General features: G+C 34.8%; 3 protein-coding genes across 3 annotated transcripts; 1 reads left to right on the top strand and 2 right to left on the bottom strand.

Annotated features, from left to right (window-relative positions):
- The first annotated feature begins 713 nt into the window (after nt 1-713).
- On the top strand, nt 714-2,886 carry LOC149394565 (gamma-secretase subunit APH1-like protein). Its single transcript, XM_089616640.1, has 7 exons — nt 714-901; nt 1,225-1,395; nt 1,601-1,756; nt 1,874-1,959; nt 2,060-2,185; nt 2,299-2,426; nt 2,530-2,886. Exons 2-7 carry the CDS (start codon nt 1,283-1,285, stop codon nt 2,674-2,676), a joined length of 756 nt encoding a protein of 251 aa, XP_089472766.1. The 5' UTR covers nt 714-901; nt 1,225-1,282; the 3' UTR covers nt 2,677-2,886.
- Nucleotides 2,887-3,058: 172 nt separating this feature from the next.
- LOC149394564 (S-adenosyl-L-methionine-dependent methyltransferases superfamily protein) lies at nt 3,059-6,148 on the bottom strand. The gene is made up of 8 exons (XM_089616638.1): nt 5,964-6,148; nt 5,665-5,794; nt 5,519-5,581; nt 5,286-5,352; nt 5,100-5,200; nt 4,839-4,883; nt 3,715-4,107; nt 3,059-3,541 (listed from the first exon to the last, which is right to left on the bottom strand). Exons 2-8 carry the CDS (start codon nt 5,791-5,793, stop codon nt 3,371-3,373), a joined length of 969 nt encoding a protein of 322 aa, XP_089472764.1. The 5' UTR covers nt 5,794; nt 5,964-6,148; the 3' UTR covers nt 3,059-3,370.
- Nucleotides 6,149-6,733: 585 nt separating this feature from the next.
- On the bottom strand, nt 6,734-13,456 carry LOC149394563 (nucleolar protein). The gene is made up of 26 exons (XM_089617443.1): nt 13,202-13,456; nt 12,866-13,027; nt 12,565-12,730; nt 12,355-12,474; nt 12,111-12,244; nt 11,878-12,028; nt 11,663-11,730; nt 11,494-11,565; nt 11,281-11,396; nt 10,936-11,110; nt 10,702-10,812; nt 10,534-10,612; nt 10,274-10,417; nt 10,080-10,193; nt 9,596-9,717; nt 9,335-9,417; nt 9,128-9,246; nt 8,909-9,032; nt 8,677-8,814; nt 8,490-8,586; nt 8,274-8,399; nt 7,966-8,058; nt 7,794-7,899; nt 7,480-7,622; nt 7,289-7,369; nt 6,734-7,154 (listed from the first exon to the last, which is right to left on the bottom strand). Exons 1-26 carry the CDS (start codon nt 13,355-13,357, stop codon nt 7,026-7,028), a joined length of 3,129 nt encoding a protein of 1,042 aa, XP_089473569.1. The 5' UTR covers nt 13,358-13,456; the 3' UTR covers nt 6,734-7,025.
- Nucleotides 13,457-20,508: the final 7,052 nt, after the last annotated feature.

The raw sequence follows: 20,508 nt of genomic DNA, 5'->3' as shown, positions 1-20,508 counted from the left end.
TCAAGGAATTGGCAACTTGTAATTAAAGAGAAAAAAAATCCGAATAGTGTTGATATGATATTAAAAAAATTAAGTTACCGTCATTTGAAATTATATTAGGAATCGGGATAAAACTTTAATGACGGAAAAGAGTGTGATTTAAAAGAGATAAGAGAATTCTATTACTCACGGTCTAGGAGCTATTGACAATTTTGTTACCAACGCTATCGAATTTCTTGAATTTGATGTACAAAACATACATCAAACGGCGTCGCAACAACTATTAACGTTAGAACTTACAAAAATCCAATGATAAGATCAAACGTACACACGAGTTACTAAGCAAACAGTTTGAGCCAACAATTTAGACACTACTACATATATTTAAGAGAACTCATGCTAAAATACTTTTCCATTTTGCCAAATTATATCACCAATCATCACTTAATTTTTCTTTTTTAAAATATAATGATACCTGTGTATATGTACATTTTTACAAATATATTCTTTATCTTTATCTTGGTCCTTGCTTAAGACACACCATGCATTTTATTTTTCTTTAAAGTAGAGTATTACAAACTTTATTTTCTCTAATTACTTCTGAATTCTCATTCTTATCAATAAAAAAATCAGAAGAACGAATATATAAAGAAAAAGATGTACCTTACAAAGATTTTGAATCCCTTTTAAGTTTTATGATCTTTTAAGTTTTAACACATGCATACATGTCAATGTCATCCCTTTTCTCAACTATTTTACCCCCATGAAAATAAGTATAATTTTCTTTCATTTAAATAGTTTCAATTCCATTTTTGCTTAATTTAGTCTTCTCTAAGAAACAAAGAGTTCATCGGAGTTTACAAGGACGATTGGCTCTTTTTCAGGTCTCTCCTCGCCGTGTCAACCAACAACTGCGGCGATGGTACCTATTTTGATACTCTATTTATTTTTGTTAGTCGATTCTTAAATTATATCCATCTCTAGTGATTGACTCGTCAAAACCCAAATGATTTTCTCATTTTTAAGTTTAATGTCATCGAATCTCGTCGGTGTTTGAATTGATTTTGAGTCTCTCATTGATGGTTTTTTTTTTCTGTTGCCGTACGAAACGTCAATGTCGAATCATCAGTTGGTAATGTATGTCTTAGGCTTGAACTCCATTGGAGTTGAGCTCTTCAACCAATCTATCGCACGTTTCTTAATTTGATCAATTACCAAGTGTAAAAAGAGGCGTTTCTTGTACAGGTTTGGTGAGGCAAGCATAGAAGGGCTGTTTTAGGGTTACAATCAGAAAGAAGGAAATATGACAGTGGCGGCGGGGATTGGGTACAGTCTCATTGCGTTGGGTCCTTCACTGGCTTTGTTCGTCTCTGTCATATCTCGAAAGCCCTTTCTCATCCTCACCGTCTTGTCCAGGTTTTTTTTTCATTTATTTTATTTTATTTTGTGTTTGTGAAGGAACCTATTTCTACGGCTTCACTGTACATAGTTGTGAGTTGAGGAATTGGGTCGGTAGTTTCCACGGGAAAAAAAAGATAATCTTTACAGTTTTTTTTCGGCTTTTAAGCCCCGGATTTACTCGTCTTAGAATAATTGCTTGTTGCGATTGTATCATCATCAGTACGTTGGTGTGGCTGGTAAGCCTGATCGTTCTGTCGGGGCTTTGGAGGGCATTTCTTCCGCTGAATCAAGATGCGTGGTGGCTCTACGGAACCCTCTTACTCTCCGCCGTCGCTTTCCAAGAAGCTCTGCGCATTCTCTCATGGAAGGGCTACAAGTAAGCGAGCGAATTCTCTCTCTCTCTCTCTCTCTCTCTCTCTCTCTCTCAATGCCATGTCTTCTTTGGTACTCAAATCCCTCTTGAAAGCGTTTTTTTTTTTGTTAATTTGCGAAGGAGGTTGGAGGATATGTTGGACACATTCGCCGATCGAATCTCGAAGCCGCGCCTTTTTGTCTCCGATAAGATGCAGATCGCTCTCGGTAACAGTCATGTGCTTAGCTATATTATATATTAGACATATATATATATATATATATATATACATGTATTTAGCGCACGCTTATAAGCCATTTGTGACAGCTAGCGGATTAGGTCACGGCTTAGCCCACGGCGTGTTTTTCTGCATCAGCCTCTTGACACCGGCTTTCGGTCCAGCCACTTTTTTCGTTGACCGCTGCTCTGGGATTCCTTTTTTCCTTGTTTCAGGTGACACCCCTTTTGATTTGAGTGACTGCACAGAAGATTTTTATCAAAATACTTTTTTTTTTATAGCTTTTATAACTCCTAATGGGTTTTTCAATTTGTTGGCCGTGGTTCAGCAATAATCGCTCTAGCGTTCGTCACGATTCATACTTTCTCGATGGTCATAGCATTTAATGGCTACGCCGAGAGTAACAAAGTGGACCAGGTTTTCGTTCCCGTACTTCATCTCGCTGCAACAATGGGGGTATAAATTAAACAATCCTTGTCTAAAACATATATACGTATAGGTTATTACTGACGTGTATTCATTCTCTCTCTTATATTTTTGTCTTTTTTTTTGGTTTCAGACGTTAATTAACTTTGGAAAGGGCGGTTGCGTTGTGGGTATTCCGTTAATCTACTTTGCTGCGATTGTGACTCTCCTTCATTGCGGGAGGATCGTGCATAGGACATTGATCGAAGACCGAGCTGGCGGGCCCGCTCATTTATCCTAATTTTCTGTATTCGCAAGATTACTTGAATCCTAACTCTATTACTAATTTAACAGCTGTTGTCATTTTGTGCTTGCAAAATGGCATTCTTGCCATTCCTTTTCTTCAGAAAAAAAATCGCACTCACCCACTTTTAATATGAGTCGCCAATATAATAATAGACGTACGTGATTTAGTATATTGAGAAAAATGGAATGAGAATCGAAATTCTTCATTGCCTTTTGTACTATGTGGAAACGTGTGCATTGTTTAGTTATAGCTCTATTCATCTATTTACAACTAAGCTGTAAGGTTAATAGGTTGGTTCCTACATTCATGTGATAGTAATTCAGTAAATATGACCTGATAAATGCTACGATTTTTTGCGTTGGGAAAATAGACATAATTATCACCAAATGGCCCTTGAAATTGAATCACGAGGAGACTAGTTTTTCTAATTTCTACGTTAAATTTTTCAAAAGAAGCATTACAACATCAACATATATTTAGTATGAAACTAGTAAGCTGTTTGAATTTACAATATTTAGTCAGATATATCAAGATCCTATATCTGACCCCTGATATAATTGACAAAATTATAAGACGAAAAAATTCCCTTGATAGGAACCCCCAATTAAAAGAAGCATGCAAAAAAAAAAAAAAAAAAAAAAAAAAAAAGAGCAAACAGTGTTTGTGTTTGTTTGTTTATCTATGGCTGTCACTTGAGAAAAAACTTCCAGACATCTCTATCCGCCATTTCCTTGACCAAATGGGCTCCAAAAACGGCTTCTTCGTCAACAAGGCTTCTCAAGTGTCGAACTCCACTGTTGAACCCAACGTAGTTCTTCTTCGCCGCAATGTACGCCACTCCATAAGGCGGCTTCAAACACTGCTCTCCCCAAACAAAAAAAAAAAACAAAAACCCCCGGTTACTTACATTAAACAAGGTCCCAATTGTTAGTAATATCTTTTTCAATAGACTAACCCCATGGGGCTAAGTTCAGCTATATATTATTAAACAAAAAAAAAAAAAAAAAAAAAAAAAAAAAAAAGGGAAAAGACCTTGTTAATGAGGGCGTAGAGGTTGTTCAAGGAGGCGTGGGAGTGAGGGATGTCGGTGAGGAGAAGGATGTCGTAGCCTCCGTGGCCGGGGTCGGCTTGGCTGGCTCGCTCCCACGCCCGGCTTCCGGCGGAGAGCTTCCTCGACGACGACCCTTGGCCGTCGGAAAACTCGTCCTCCGAGAAGCTCAGCCTCATCTCGAGGGCGGAGCCGCCGTCGTCGGCCAGCGAGAGCACCGTCGGAAGCTCTTCCCAGTGGCCGGCGAAGAAGCGCAGCCAAGGGGCCAGGCTCGGCTGCTTCTCCCGAGCCTGCTCCAGGTTCGCCAGAACGTTCGGGATCGTCGTGCATCGTATCGTCTCCGCGTTCACGTCTTGGAAATGGACCGTTGAAGCTCCCTGTAGTCAAAATGCTTTCATTTAGCTTCCTAGTTATTGTTAAATTGACTTTATGTTATATTAGTTGCTGACTTCGGAACAAATGTGAATCAACCCAGAAGTTATCGGTTTACTTTAGCGTGCTATTTTACCGGAGGAAACAAAAAACATTATAGAGAAATTGCCCTATTTGCCACCAATTTCATAATATTTTCCCACTTTCCACCAAAAGACTAATTTGGCCCAAAATGCCACCACTATGTCAACAATGTTGACATCTAATAGTGAAGGGCAAAAATAGATGTCAACATTGTTGACATAGATGGTGGCATTTTTGGCTAAATTAGTCTTTTGGTGGAAAGTGGGAAAATATTATGAAATTGATGGCAAATGGGGCAATTTCTCCACATTATATCTGAAGTCAACAATTAATAACACATGAGGTTGATTCAAGAATAATCTGAAAACTGAAGGAAGGGTTGTGATAGGTTTTAAAATGCAAGGTATGAACAGAACATTTCAATAGAGCTCGTGGGATGATATTTTCCCTTAGTTAGCAAAGAGTGATCGAAAATAAATCCAAGAGTAAGCGATTTGTTGGTTGATGAGACGAGCAGGGATTTTCTTATTGTCCTATTCTCTTTTTGAGGCTTTTGGTGTTGTCTTTTCAGTAATAGAGTGGCTTAAGATTACAAAAAGCAGATGTGAGAACATAGAGAAAGAACCCTCTAAAGAAAATCTGATTTACATACCTTGAGGCAGGCGAAAATCCCCGGTAGCCCGTAGTTGCAACCTAGCTGCAGAGACATCAAATCACACTTGAGAAATCAATTCACCATGAATTTCTGATATTCTAAATTAAAGGTCCAAAACAGTGAATAAACAAATAAAACTTTGCCATTGAGATATGTTTTTAGATTGACAATCACATTCGACAGTTTTTACTTGTCAATTCACATGTATACAAGTATGACATGGCAAAAGTAGAACACAACACAAGTATGAAATTTTACCTCGAGTACCCTTTTACCCCGGAAACTCAACTGGCCGTCACGAATCTCATGCTTGAGGACATTCACAAGATCAATAGAGCTATCCCACGATTTCAGATACCCTGCAACAAATGAGACCGTTTCATTTTCCACCTCTGTATGTAAAAATTCTCGCATATCATATGTCGAGTCAGCTAAACACCTTACCTTCAGGTTTTGAAGATGTCGTTTCCGAGCCATTAAACCCAATGATATCTGCAACGCTCACTCTTCCCTGGAAAAGAAAGAAGAAAAAAATTGAGAAAGTAGCTAATGAAAGTGAGAGCTTTCAAGCTATAGACCATGGCTGCCAATTTATAAAAATGACAGTCACATTGATCCTAACATCACCAAATAAATCACTAAATTAACCATAATTGAAATGAGTTAGGAATAAAAACCTTGAAGACATTGAGTCCTTGCACATCCACATTCTCCCCGGCGTACTTGTACGGATGTACCGTCTGCACAAATCACACAATTATTCACCGCCCGATTTCCGATCAGAAAAATTAAAAAAATTAAAAGATTAAAAAAAAAAAAAAACCTTGGACGGAAGAATCTCGACGGCCGGCGAAGGGAGGTGATCGGAGAAGGATGTCAAAGTGGGGCTTCCTTTCTCGCTCGCCGCCCCCAAACCCGTCAGGCAATGCGCCAGCAACGACGGAGCTCGCATTCTATATATATACACGAATTCAGTATTATTAAGCTTGATCGGAAAAGTGAATATTATAGGTCAGACTCAGAATCAAAACAATTTATTACAAAAGGATATCAAACTTGATAATAAAAATAAAATAAAAATAAAAATCAATTCTCGGAGTAGGAAAGAAACCGAAAGCGTACCTGTGAATTGCTAAGAGAAGAGGAATCTGAGAAGAAGAAGAAAGAAGAAGAAGAAGAAGAAGAAGAGAGGGTTCAGATCGCGGTTTTGGTTGTGTTGTGTTGGCTCTGATTAAATCACTGAAAAAGAACAATGAAAGTCAAAATCGTTTTGTCAGTTTTCCTTTTCTCACACGTCCAAAGAAGACACATGTGCACTATAATAATTAATAATTATATTTATAATTATAATAGTTTTAACTTTTAAGTGTTTAAGTGATTACGTACAGAAACAAAACAGAAGCTTCGCTCGCTTTCAGACGCAAAGAGCTGGAACTGCTTTTTTCCCTTTAAATTACCCACAATGCCCCTCCCTTTGCCGCCTCCGAAAACAGAGCTCGCTTTAGTGGTCTTTTCGTAAATATAGGGACGAAGAGGGAATTAATATTAACTCAATGGAGTGTGGTGTCGTCGCGTGTTGAAACGGAAGGTCGTTTTGTCGGCCATAATGTGTCCGTCCACGTCATTGCCACGTGTCCATCGCAAAAATTGATTTGGTGTTTGTTGGCCAAGGAAAAATGAGATTTCCAAATCTGTTTTTTACAATAATATTGTAGTATCTCCTCCTCGTCTTCACATTTGGTGTTTCTTTTTTTTTCTTGGTCTATGGTAAAGTTATCATTTTAAAAAGACGTAGATTAAAAGTTTATTTTTCGATTTTTTTTATATAAATAATACAACTAAAAATAAAATAAGTGGACTAAAATGTGCTAAAAAAAAAATTATCAGCAGTTAAAACTCTATGTAGCTGTGATTTACTCTTTTCAATGCGAATTGGTTATATACGCTCGAATATTAACCAAACTAAGAATACAAGCTTTTAATATTTAAAAAAAAATTATCGAATAATTTAACTAAGCAAAATTTGGAGGCCCCCAAGTCCTCCTATGCTACATCGCTTGAGCGAAAATTCACGGCATTTTAATATTGAAATCGGCTATACATACAACATAACTCGGAGCAGAGAACAAGTTTAAATGAATACGCGGTATCTTCGGAAGAGCCTCGGACAAGTCGAAATCCCTTTTAATTCGTAATCCTGGGAGATTTGAGAAGATAAACACTCCTCACAAATCCTTTTCCAGCTTCACCAACAGCTTTCAACAACTTGCTCGGACTTTTAGCTTCCTCGCTTGCTTCTTCTTGCCCTCGTTTCTTCACAAAACAAAATAGTGTTTGAAAAGAATTAGAGATAATCACAGCTACATAGAGTTTTAACTGCTAGAGTGAAAAAAAAAAAAAAAAAAAAAAAAAAAAAAAAAAAAAAAAAAAAAAAAAAGATGTCACACCTTCAAACGTGTACTCCAAGTCAAGCCAACGGCATCGCCTCCCAACGAATCATACCATACCTTGAACGCGTTTGGAGAATCCTGTAGAAAAAACGAGAAGAAATGAATTAGAAAATTGGGATAGAATAATACAATTAATATGCGACAAAATTTTGAAAAAAAAATATATATATATATATCGAAACGCTTGCCTCGAGATCCCCAAGAAAGCATCTCAATGGATCAAAATCCACCATAAGCTTGCTTCGCAAATCCTCCGAGCTTCCTTTCAAGTCCGCTGGCAATAGGAAGGGATGGAAAGTCTTGCTAGGGTTACCTTGTGCCACGTGTTTCCCTGGTCAACAAGCCATAGTCAAAGCTTTTAGGATAAACAGAAACTGGGCAAATGGATTTCCGAGAATGAGAACCATAACATTATATATATATATATATATATATATATATATATATATTAATATATATATATATATATAATATATATATATATATACATATACATATATACCTTGTTTGGTTTCAGATGGGAAAAGAAGACGTTCGGGGTGAGCTAATTTTTCTCGGTGGAGAAGAACCACTGCATCGAAGTTGTTCAATGGAGTTCGGAGAAGACACTAGAAGCGAATTGAAATGGTGTTAGAATAATGATAAGATGGCATTTTATATGAATGAATCCTTACCTCCCATCTGTGTGAATCGGAATAATCTTCCAATACGAGCTTGGTCAATAAGTTTGCACTGCTTTGAGCATATGCCACAATTCGTCGAAGCTCCTATTAATCAATACAAACCTAAATGTTTAGTTATTTCTTAATGATCAGACAAGCAAGCTGTAGCAATAATAAATACAAGACATATATTCTCATGCACACATAGAAACCTTGATCACTTAGGAAAAAACTGACATGATTAGCTTAGCTTCAAGGAGGGACAAAGGGAGACCAAAAATATCAAACCAGGCTTATTAAGTAGAATGAGGATTACTAACCGTTGAGCTCGGTGAGGATCTAGTCCAAGCCTCAGATGACTTGTCATAAGCTGTAGCTAAAAACATTGCCGGTTCAACATCTTGCGCGTTTGCTTCGTATGATTTTCTAGAGGATAGAAAGTTCTCCTGAAACAATATTTGTTGTGAGGTAATGAAATCTGAAAGAGGGACAAGGATTTGGTGGGGAAAAAAAAAAGTTTACAAAAGCGAACATACTGTTATCTGTTTCTCAGAATTTGGACCCAAATCACTGTTTATGTCGACTAGCAACGGAGAAAACATCCAGTCATAGTTTGACACCAGCCTTAGGAACCTGTTTCACAAGATGACATGGTTTGAGACAAGTGGAAAATACTCGTGAATAACTGAGCATCAACGATTTGTTAAATGAAGCCATTTTAACCTCAAAAATCCTGTGATCCGTGAGCAAGGAACGTCATATGGTAAAGGCTTCAAAAAAAGATGAGCAACCAAAAGCTCGACAGCCTCGCCCACCAGGCAGGACGAGAATAGATGCGAAGCAACCCATCGCTTTGCAAGCCTTATACAACAACATACAGAACAAGTTTTATAAAAAAAATTAATTAATAAGCTAAAAAATACAAGAGAGCTCGTACATATCCAAAATCACCAACCTCGTAACTTGCCCGTAAACTGGATAACGTCCCTGTAGTCCGTTGATCATGTCCGAGTGTTGGCTACGAAAGAATAGCTCTTTGTCTATAGAAGACACTTTCTTCAGTTGATGATTGTTCCCAGCTACAATTGGAAATAATATATTCCAAAAAGTCAGTTTTTTAAGAAGAGAGAGTTTGTAGAGAAGACCAAGCTTGTTTATGGTTATAAGTTGTCACCGTTGAGTAAACTCAAGCCTCTTTCGTGCCAAATCTTGAGACGAAATGCATATCCAGACATTAAAACATCCATATTTTCCTCTGTAGCGGTACACGCCATACCCCAATTGTTTTGAAGGCTGCAAAGATTATATGTTATATATGAAACCCAATTACAGATTTAATAAAGTAATGCTGTTATTAAATAAAGTTCTTAGAAGTACTTACCTCTGCCCAATCTGAAGAAGGAAGGCACACTTTGTCTTCTCGATTGCCACTTCATCCATAGGCCAGTTTCCGGAGCCTTCCAACTAAAATCAAGCAAGAAGCATAATTCAGATTCCCCGGATCACTGCCACGAACCGATTAAAGCTCTTTTCTTGCCCGATCTCATTCGAGATTTTAGCCTAGAGCCCCATAGGTTCGGTTTACAAAGCTTTTTTTTTTCATAAATAAAAAAATTTAAAACTAACTAGATTGAGAACATGCCTGAATCATGACTTCTAAAGGTTGAATGCAGGTCGGGGTGAATTTCGATAGTCTTAGACCTCGATTCTTTTCATTAGCCAGTGGATGAGGCTCAGGAGGGAAAGCAGATGTTGATCTGAAAGCTGTGGGAAAACGAAGAACGATCAAGCACAAGTCATATCAGATAGAAGGAAAAGACACGAAGCTCTCGTTGCAAAATATAGACTCACAAACAGGGGTTTTCAAAAAATGTCGCAGAGGTTAAGCATATTAAAGACAGAGGAGGGATTTGAAGAATTAGCTTCAAAAAGCGTTCTAAGGTTATCAACCCACAAATTTTTTGTGGAGGCAATCGCCAACTATGTAGAATAAAATTAAATGGGTTACTATTTTTCTCTTTAATTAAGCTAATTGATAGCAGTATATTAAACAAGCAAGAATTCATCTATGAAAACGTAGTGTTCTATATCTAACAAAAATAATTTGACGCCGAAAGAAGAATTACCTGAATCTAAAGGGTGAACACTCGAAATCTTCAAGGGAATATCTTCGATGAGACGCAGCCTCTTTGAAAACTCCTCAAAAGCCTTGGTCAAAGTCGCAAAAGATGACATGGGATCTAAGAAAACGAAGCATTAACGCTATTAGAGTCTTAAAATCTCAAAATACATCGGAAGGGATAAAATTAGATGCTATTACCTGTCGCACCATGAACCAAGGAAAAATCAAGCTGGTCTACAGCATGGGTGATATTCGCTTTTGGTAACGAAAGATGCCGAGTAAGCACATACTCTGAAATTCTCTTTGTAATCAAGCGTCTTTCCCACGACTCACTGTTCCAATCTAAGTCATTGAAAAAAAAATCATGTTAACTTTGAGAGCTGAGCTTAGCCAAAGCATAGTAAATTATCTCAAAAAGATAAACTGAATAATAGCGGCCAAGGGGCGAAAACCCTTACATATGCTCTCTGCAATCATGCCATCTTTAAATCTTCTAAGCTCTGCTTTTTCTCCCCAAAACTTCCGAAACTTCAAAGCCTAATGGAAAAAGGAACGGTAATGCATACACATTTGCATAAAGTAGGCATATTATTGGCATAACATCCTCAAGAAATCCATCATCTTACCTCTTCTTTATTTTCGGGATTTGGTCCAATGTCAATCCCCCGATAAGCTTTCTCTATAGAGCTCACAGAAATCCCAATGAGCAATGGCTCTGAAGTGAATGTAGATAAACCCTGTCATCATAGTAAATTGTAGATAAAAACAGCACAGCTTAGAAACATTTAAATCAATTTTATTTATTTTAATTGTAATTATTTTACATTATAAAAATGTAATACTGTACAAAGCACACTTACGTTTTCTATAGTGTAATTCGGTGGTGTATTTTTCCAGATAACACGAACAAGCTTCACTCTATCACTCAATCCTTCAACTAGAACATTTTGAACCTTCTGCTCATAAAGTCTCCAACACTCATCATCCAAGCAAAATCCCGATGCATAAAACTCACTGCTTTCCTTCAAATTCAATCTAAAAGGACAAAACATTTTATGACAAGAAGAATAATGCAAGCTTAGTAAGAACTATAGCAGATGAAAATGACAAGATACGTTAGGTATACATCAGAAAAATGAAAGGGAAAAAAAAAAAGTTGTCTGTGTGTGATTTTATATAAAAACGATAATTGAGAACAAATATACCTTATGCAAAGGTCATATTTGGTAGGAAAGTCGATTCTAGTCATATAAATCTCCTCAAATCCTCTATCTTTACATTTATCGATGCATCGAAGTGTTTTTGCTGCCTCATCTTGGAGCTAAAACAGTAAATAACTTAGGAAAAGTAGAATAAAACATGGTACAGTAAAATCGGCCGTAGTAAATGGCAAAAAAATATCTTTGTAGTTTAATTACCTGGATGGAACCAACTTTTGACATCCTGAAAGCAAGATTAAATGGTATCCGTTTCGTAGGTTCAATCTTTTCCTGTAATCAGTTTTTCATTCATATATCAGTATATACCAGATTATCTTCAATGATTTGGAATGAAATATCTAAATAAAATTTGAGAAATATTAAAAACCTCATTTGAAACAGCTTTCTGGCCTTCCATTTGACAGCAAATTCCACGCTTTAAAAACCGTGGACTAGCTGTAGAATCAACGACAGAACTGATAAGCACGCGTCAAAGAGGAAAATAATACCCATGTAATACAATTTTCTTATTATTATCAAATAGCCACTTTACAGAGGAAGATAAAAATTAAACGAGAAAAAAAAAATAGAGGGAGTGCAAACCAATGTAGACATGTGTAAGACGAACAATCTGCGTTGCCCTCATAGATTTGTTGATCTCGCCACTTTTTGCAAGGTTGAATAGTATGACAGAGAGCAAGAACCCATTCAAGCAGTCATGCGAATATATCGAAGTTCTTTGTCTAGCCCAAACCTGCGTAGTCAAGCCTGAATTTCAAACCCAGTCTTGCTCAAGTTCATTATAATATTTGACAAAGTTATGAATGATTTAAAACCTTTAGCAATATTAGAGCTTCTTGTAATTCCTCCCATTCAAGAAACACTTTCCTCACAGACTCGGCGGCGTCTTCCATAACCATGTCTTCAAGGATACTGCTATTATATTTCGGTGTTGCAACCATTTCACCTCCTTCAGAAATATATTTCACACTCGGGATCAGCACATTCACCGAAAACAGTCTGATATTTTACGCCGAAAATAGAGAAGAAAAAAAAAATACTTTTGCCCAAGTTACACACCTTGATTCACAGCGCGGACATTGTTCCGCTCCGGGTTGAGTTTCGAAACGTTGAACAGAGATGTTGTCGCGGTCGGAATAAGCCTCACATAAAACCCAGGAACTTCGTCCAGTTTCGTAGCTGTATAATAAATAATAACACACATTTGAATTTGTATCACCGGCGCCACGAAAAAAGCGGATAATAAAAAATCTCGATGAAAAATCAAACCTGGATAAATCAGTAAAACGGGCTTACGGGCCTCGTTTTGCAGAGTAGACCATTCAACCTTGTGAACCAAAGGAGAAGAGGCTATATATTTTTTAATCACACAGAGGTAAAGGCATCTTTTGGCGTGGTATCGATAATTGAGATAATCCTTCTCATGGAAGCACTCCTGAAATCCCAGAGCACAAACAAACACGATAAATTCAATTCACATTTCGAGTTCCGACAGAATTCTTCTGTAAAAATTACATGAGCAAACAAACAAACCATTGATAGACTATAAAATAAAATAAAATAAAAATACCTTGGGCAATCGAATGTAAAGATCCAGGTTTAAGTCCGGTTTCGCAATAGATTGAATGGAATAGCTTCCACCAATCTCGATGGACTTCGGTTTCTTAAATTTGAATTCGACTTTGTCGGCGCCGATATCTTTGACAAACCTTGGAGCTAAATCCCCGGAAACCTTCCCAAAATCAAACGCAACAACAATCAGCAATATACATATATATATACACACATTTGATGCTCCATAGGAAGTTGTGTTTTTTGTATTTCTTTCACTCATGATCCACTGATTCATTGCCCCAAAATGCAACAGCGTAAAGAAGCGAAATGAGTGAATTGTGCAGAGGCGAACCTGAAGGTCTTGGGGGATTTGGTCTATGGAGTCTCTGAGAGCCGAAACGACATCGTCGACGAGCTTCGTGAAGGAAGGTGAGTGTTTAAGCTTGACCTCATTCAAGAGCTCTCTCATCCTCAAGTCCATGGAGTCGATAATCGTCTCCGAAGCCATTGCTGTTGTTGTTAGGGTTTAGGGTTTAAGACCAGAATGGCTCAATCAAATCAGTCGTTGGGTTTTAAAAGACGGCGTTTTTTTGGGGGCTTTATGAGGTTTGGCAATTTTTGCATCAAAGGTTTTAACTTTTAAATGCTAAAGGAGAGAGAGAGAGAGAGAGAGAGAGAGAGAGAGAGAGAGAGAGAGAGAGATAAAATTGATATGAAATTACGAGAAAAATAAGAATAAAAAATTAATAAATAAATAAAAATTGTACAACTCTGTTTAACATTCTGGATTAATTACATCATTTTTCCTAAACTCTTGCACTTAAAGTGAAATTTGTGTTAAACGTTTACTCTTAATTTCAAAAATATTTAAAATTTGTCCTTCCGTCTATTTTTCTCTCTCTCGCCAATTTTGTAACAAGTGATAGTCTTAAAATGTGTAAAATTATCAAAATATCATCAACGTGAGTATCATTAATAATCTTCGTATTTATATGGTTCTTAACTCCATTGAAATTGATTTTTGAGCTACCTGGCCCATGAATGCTTGGAGTGTCGACGGAGTGAATGTTGATTTAATGAAAGTCACGAAGAAGCTTGTTCAAGTATCGAAGATCGTCGATGGCCAAAGTGTCATTGCGTGCTTGTGTGTTTTGAGAGAATGATTTGGACTGATCAAAGCCCATAAAGGAGGTTCTTTGGGTGTCTTCAATTTAAGGTATGTTGTGTTTTTTTATTTGGTTTATTTTGTCGTGGTGTGTGAATCGTTGATTTCGTTGTATTGACAAATCGAAGATTATGTTTTGCTCGGATTTCATTAGAACATTGAAAAATTAACATGGCTTTCACGTGTTCTAAAAACTTTGAGAAAAGAAAAAAATAGATAGAAAGACGATTTTAAACGCTTTCAAAATTAAGAATAAACGTTTGACATAAATTACAATAAATGGTGCACTTTATTAAAAGTGTAAGAGTTTAAGGGGAAAGTTTGTCATTAATCTTAACATATTTTAGGAGCCTACAATGAAAGATAATTTTTTGTTATGAAACTACCATTTTTTGAGGTTTTTTTTTTGGTAAAAAAGAAACTTCATGAAGCTATTAGGTTTGCTAAAGAGAAAAAGAAAAGGAAAACTTACGAAAAATAACAGTTTTAGGGTGCAATATTTTTTTTAAAATAGTAAATAACTATTTTTTTATAAATAAAATTGTAAACAGTAAATAAAGTTAATATTGAGCCCAAAACAGAAAAAAAAAAAATAATAATAACATCGAGAAAAAAAAAATAACTGTTTACAATTTTTTAAAAAAATTGTTCTTGCAATAAAAATTCTTAAGATAAAATACAAAAAACATCTACCAAAAATAATTACCACAAAAGAAAACTCTTGAGCAATAGAATTGGGGAAAATTGACATCAATAATAACAATTGTTTGTCAATTACCAAAAATTAACCAAAACTCAAATATTGACACATTTAGTACCAAATCGGTCACGAACTGAGTTGATTTCGTGACACATTGGTCACGAACTGATTGCAGTTCGTGACCGATTTGGTATTAAATGTGTAAATATTTGAGTTTTGGTTTATTTTTTATAAGTGATAAGTAAATGGTATTATTGCTGTCAATTTTCCAATAGAATTTTCATAGTTCAATAAAATATAATAAATATTTGACAATTTTGAATGGAGTAGTTTTTTTATGAAAAGACAAGATGAGAAAGAATATGATTCAAAACTTGGGTGTTTTAGGATGTTGAATATATGATAAGACTTAATTATTAGAAAATGTCTTTCACTTAAAGTTTATGAAAATAGTACAACATTCACAAATTCATGTGGGAGTAATGTGCGCAACCAAAAATACATAAGGGTCAATAATATAAAATATTCGTACGAGGAAAACTCATTTACTTCAACGCACATGCAATACACAAAATAAAATAGTTTCATTACATTCAATAATGCACAAATTAAATAATCTGGTACGTGGGTGATCATTGAGCGCTTTTACTCGTAGACTTAGAAATTTTATATGTTGAATGTTGGCTTGGATGACTTGACAACTCGTGGAGACAGTACGGATATTGTAACACACGTGAGAATTAAGTCATGATGAAATTGTTGATTAGGTAGTAGATCTTTTATTGTTATTATTGATTCTATTTGATTTAAACATGTATCACGTTTGGACTTGAGCAATGATGTTTGATTGATAGAGGTTCTTCTTGTTATTTGGGTGTCTTCAATTTAAGGTATGCTATGTCTTTTTTTTTCTTTTTTTTTTTTGTCGTGGCATGTGAATCGATGATTTTTTTGTATTGAGAAATCTAAGATTATGTTTTGCTCAGATTTCAGAAGAACGTTAAAAAACCGTAAAAGAGAAAAAATAGATAGAAGGACGAGTTTAGAAACATTTTATAAATTAAGAATAAATGTATATTTGACAATTTTGAATGGCGTAATTTTATATGAACATACGAGATGAGAAAACGAATGACTTAAAACTCGGGTGTTTTTGGCTCATGGGCGTCAAAGGACGTTGAATATGATTACAACGACTTATTAGAAATGTCTTTCGCTTGAAGTTTATGAAAATATTACACCACTCACAAATTCATATGGGAGTAATGTGCTCAACCAAAAATACAAAAGTGTTCAAGGGTCAATTAGTGTAAAAGTATCTTGCAACACACTCAATCAACTAATATGGTGCATGGTCACAATATAGATCGACATGACATTAGGCAAAACTTGGTAAGCAAAAATGACCTAACATCTTGACACATTCTGTGAGAACTACAAAAGAAATAGTGTATCTATTAGTTTTTGTTATGTGTTCAATTTTAATGTCTTATGGTACGTTTGTTTTTGTTTCATTTAAATAAATTCACGGGGAAATATATGCAATTAAGTTTCAAAATCGTGTATTCTTTATTTATAACTTATCCATTGAGATTTAATATTAGTCCTTAAAACTATCTTTATAATTAAGAAATATACTAAAATTTTAGAACAAAATAATGCTTTTAGCTTACTTTAAGTTTAATCTTTGTGATCTTTTAAAATTATATATATTTAATTTTTACCTTTTAAAAATTTGTTTTGACATTTTAGCCTCCCTAACTTCTAAATTTTGACACTTAAACCCCCTTTAAATTTAGTTAACAACCATGGTGATTCGATTATAAGAGCCCTAATTGATCATCCAGAAACCAAAAGAATGTGTACCTGTCCGGAGTCGTTATCCATCAAGAATTAGACAAGTACGTAATTGTATTCTAGACTTTTCAAAAAGTCAATAGAATATATACTTATGACATTATATTGCGATCGAGAATCCAAATTCTATTCAAAGTCAAACCATGTGAAGTTTAGAATCAGCACTAATTATGACGACGAAAGACACGTTGATGTCCATATTGACCCAACAATGAAGTGATGAACAATCAATCGTAATGTATATCAAAACTCTATACATCCATAACCCAATAGAAACAAGTTAATGAAAACATACCCCTTGTGAATTAATTTTCAGGTAAAAAAAAGCGTTCACTTTTTCTTTAAATTTACACATACCATTGGCTGATTACCATTAAGTTTATACATACCATTGGCTGATTACCCCTGTGAATATATACCCCTTAAATTTGGACTAGAAATAATTGTTCACTTTTTCTTTAAATTTACACATACCATTGGCTGATTACCATTAAATTTATACATACCATTGTCTGACTACCCCTGTGAATATATACCCCTTAAATTCGGGCTAGAAATAAGCGTTCACTTTTTCTTTAAATTTACATATACCATTGGCTGATTACCATTAAATTTATACTATACCATTGGCTGATTACCCCTGTGAAAATATACCCCTTAAATTTGGGCTAGAAATCTAGAGTGCCCTTAAATTTATCTCATGATATTTTAAGATTTTAGAGTTTACCATTGGCTGATTATATCATTTTTTTTCATGCGTGCATAAATTTGAAACATGCTGGTGAAGTTTCAAACTTTGCATTCATAGCGGGTTTCTTTGGTACCAATTTGAAACATAATTTAATAATATATATTTGAATAAAATAATTACTATTTATTTAAAATTTATTTGCTTAATCCTCTTCACTGACATTGACACCGAAATTGATCGTAACAATTTGCTCCGTTTGATTTATCCATCAAGAAATGTACACACATATTGCTATTAGACTTTTCGGAAGTCAATATTCCTAGAATATATGCGTTATTGTGACACTAGAAATTCTATTCCAGCCATTTGAAATTAGAACCGTGAAAACAATTATGCTCCATTATATATCTGGCAGAAGAAACATCCATATTTCCATTGACCAAACTGCTCTATAAATACAAATCAAAATGTTTTTATACATACAAACCAAACATAAATGGTGGAGAGAAAGGAAATGTTGTTCTGTGCTCTCGCATGAAGAAATTGAAAGTTAAATATGAGCCAAGAATGACTTGCCGAGATAGTCGTTAGGCAAATAATTTGGCAAGACAATCTTGGCTCAGTTTGGCTTTCTATCTTTCTCATGCAAGATCGTTGGACAATCTCAATCATCCTTCCTTGATTAATAATTAAGGTGTATCTTATTCATTTATTTTTTGTTTTGTTTCTAAATGTTTTGTACTACACTAGCTATTTCAACTCTCTCGTTGCTTTTCTTCATCAGCATTGGAATCCAATACATCGCCCTCTCAAAGCCGGATCACGCAGATTGCTCGTGTATCATTGCCACTACAACAAACAAGGGGTGCATCGAAATAAATATATGTCGTTACACGTCAAAAAACAAGTCGATACAAGAGAAATTATGTGATTAGATTTAATCTTTATGTTTTTATCGACGGGTTGGTACGTTGGTTCATACGTGTTAATTTTGAGGGATAACCTTTGCGCCGAAAAAATGCGTCAAGGATGTGTACCAACGCATAATCCATAGATATGAGTCATTTATTTAAGCATTTACTTATTATGAAATTATTGACATTTGAAATATTTAAGAAAAAAATAAATCTAAATGCAATAAATATATAATACAAAAGTATTTTATGTATATATATATATATATTAAATTACGATTATAACAAATTGCTTATTTGTCCGTTTTTTGTTTTACATTTGCCACAAATATGCTCATTGTGTTCTTTTTTGGAGTTTCAAGTATTAAAGTCCAAAACATGCACATATTAATAACTTCGATGTGGCAAGATGATAAATTTTCCATGACGAATATGCAAAAATAGACATCCCCACAACGGCGAACTCCAACTTCACTAATCATGGTGAGAACTTCTGAACGACATATAACTCCCGATCTTCGTGGAGTTGTGCATCGAAATGTTTTTCTGGGCAAGGCGTCAAGTTGTAAGCATCGAAGTGGATTCAAATGGTTCTTTGCCCACACTCTTAGACACTATGAAGTTTAGAGCTAAAATTGGGTTTGAAAAGGGAGCTACGAAGACAAATATTTGCGAGGAGCATTATTCATCCTCGAATCAATGAACTCTTCAACATATTCTTATCATTTTATTTGCTTCCCTTCTTCTTTCCTTAATTTCTGCAAGAAATTATCTTGTTTTTTTTTAGTTTACTTATATTATTAGAGGCTAATTTTTGTAATGGCTATGGGTAATTTCTAACCATAGACATCAATTGATAAAATGTCTTCTTGGCTTTGTTATGTTTAATATATGAAGCAGTTAAGTTTTGTCTAGATTAATTGGTGCATTATGTATACCGTTCTATACTTCTATTTAGCAATTTCAAATGTAGAGGATTAGTTTTTTTTTTAAAAAAAACATGCCTGTTAATATCTCTGAAGAGAGGATTTTTTTAGTGGTGTTGAATAGACTTAAACTGTGTTTCTCTTCTCTATAATCCTTCGATTTATTGGTTTGCTTATTGTTTCCGTAGTATTAATTTCTTAAAGTAAAAAACCTATCTTTTATTTACCTAAATTGTATGGGACATTAGTGAAATGATAGTTGTGGGATCGACCATATAGTGTATTGTGTACTTCCATATGGCCTTAGTAAGGTTTACTATTTTTAGCTCAAAATGACACGATTATTAATTGTTTGTGCCGTCTTTATTAATCAAGTATTTTTTCAGGCAATTTATAATAAGGGTCAATTAAGTATATAGTTATATTTACAGTTTCACATTATTATATAGCCAACGTTTCGCAAATCTTAGATAAATAGTCACGCTCATGTATTTACACGTATAAATTGACGTAAATACTCAATCTTTTTATTTCAATAAAAAAGATAAATCAGTAATGTCACATCATCTTTAAGGTTATTTATCTAAAATTTACGAAACGTTGTTATATATAGCAATTTCAAACATTTTAATTTAGTATTTACCTTTTTTTTTTGTTACAATAATGCTATCTACACATAAAAGACTAGCTACTCCAATCAGTTATTTGTTGACCAATATCGTGGTAATGATTTCCATATTTTGATGAGATTTGAATATAAAAATAAGAACATTGTTCATTAATCATAACTATCGGTCGTCATGTAACGAAAGTCTAGTGGGCGGTTTGATATACTAACAACTTTAGTAATTTATTTATATTGATCATCCACGCACGCACCAAAAGAATGTGTTCGTATAATTATACACCTTGTAATTATACACCAAAAGAATCTTTGTGATAACTTGCTGACCAGTGCTTGTACGGATTCGTTATCCATCAAGAATTGCACAAGTTGTATTTTAGACTTTCAAAAGTCAATATTATAGAATATATATTCGTTATTGTAATGATTCCAATCTTTGAAGGAAGACACATTGATGTCCATCCAACAATGTATAATTAATCATAATAAATAAAGCTTTTACGTACGTATCAAATCTACCATGCATATCAAAACCCACTCTATATCGATAACAAGTTCATAATTAAAGTACAGAAAAATCACTCTCAGTTTTCTTGCATGAACAAATGGAAAGTGGAATACAAGCCATCAATGGCCTATCATCTAGCAAAATAGAATAAGTATAGTATCATATAGCTTTATTTTAAGCTTTATCTTAAAACTGATACCCAATACAACGACTACATTATGGTTATATATGAGAGACTTCAATTTCGTCTTAATATACGCTGGTTTTTAAAGC

The sequence above is a fragment of the Urtica dioica genome, chromosome 6 (assembly GCF_054948205.1).
Source record: "Urtica dioica subsp. dioica isolate 48M chromosome 6, U.dioica_male_clone48M_v1_H2, whole genome shotgun sequence".
NCBI lineage: Eukaryota > Viridiplantae > Streptophyta > Magnoliopsida > Rosales > Urticaceae > Urtica > Urtica dioica.
The sequence above is the reverse complement of the archived record's forward strand: the minus strand, read 5'-3'. Positions and strand labels throughout refer to the sequence as shown.

Coding starts and splice junctions, on each gene's coding strand:
- LOC149394563 (XM_089617443.1), bottom strand. CDS start 13,357: ATGGCTTCGGAGACGATTATCGACTCCATGGACTTGAGGATGAGAGAG. Junction 12,475..12,564: donor CGTTTTACTGATTTATCCAG/GTTTGATTTTTC, acceptor TTTATTATACAG/CTACGAAACTGGACGAAGTT. Junction 7,900..7,965: donor CCGATTCACACAGATGGGAG/GTAAGGATTCAT, acceptor ATTCGCTTCTAG/TGTCTTCTCCGAACTCCATT.
- LOC149394564 (XM_089616638.1), bottom strand. CDS start 5,793: ATGCGAGCTCCGTCGTTGCTGGCGCATTGCCTGACGGGTTTGGGGGCG. Junction 5,353..5,518: donor AAGGACTCAATGTCTTCAAG/GTTTTTATTCCT, acceptor TTTCTTTTCCAG/GGAAGAGTGAGCGTTGCAGA. Junction 3,542..3,714: donor TCTACGCCCTCATTAACAAG/GTCTTTTCCCTT, acceptor TGGGGAGAGCAG/TGTTTGAAGCCGCCTTATGG.
- LOC149394565 (XM_089616640.1), top strand. CDS start 1,283: ATGACAGTGGCGGCGGGGATTGGGTACAGTCTCATTGCGTTGGGTCCT. Junction 1,396..1,600: donor ATCCTCACCGTCTTGTCCAG/GTTTTTTTTTCA, acceptor TATCATCATCAG/TACGTTGGTGTGGCTGGTAA. Junction 1,757..1,873: donor CTCTCATGGAAGGGCTACAA/GTAAGCGAGCGA, acceptor TAATTTGCGAAG/GAGGTTGGAGGATATGTTGG.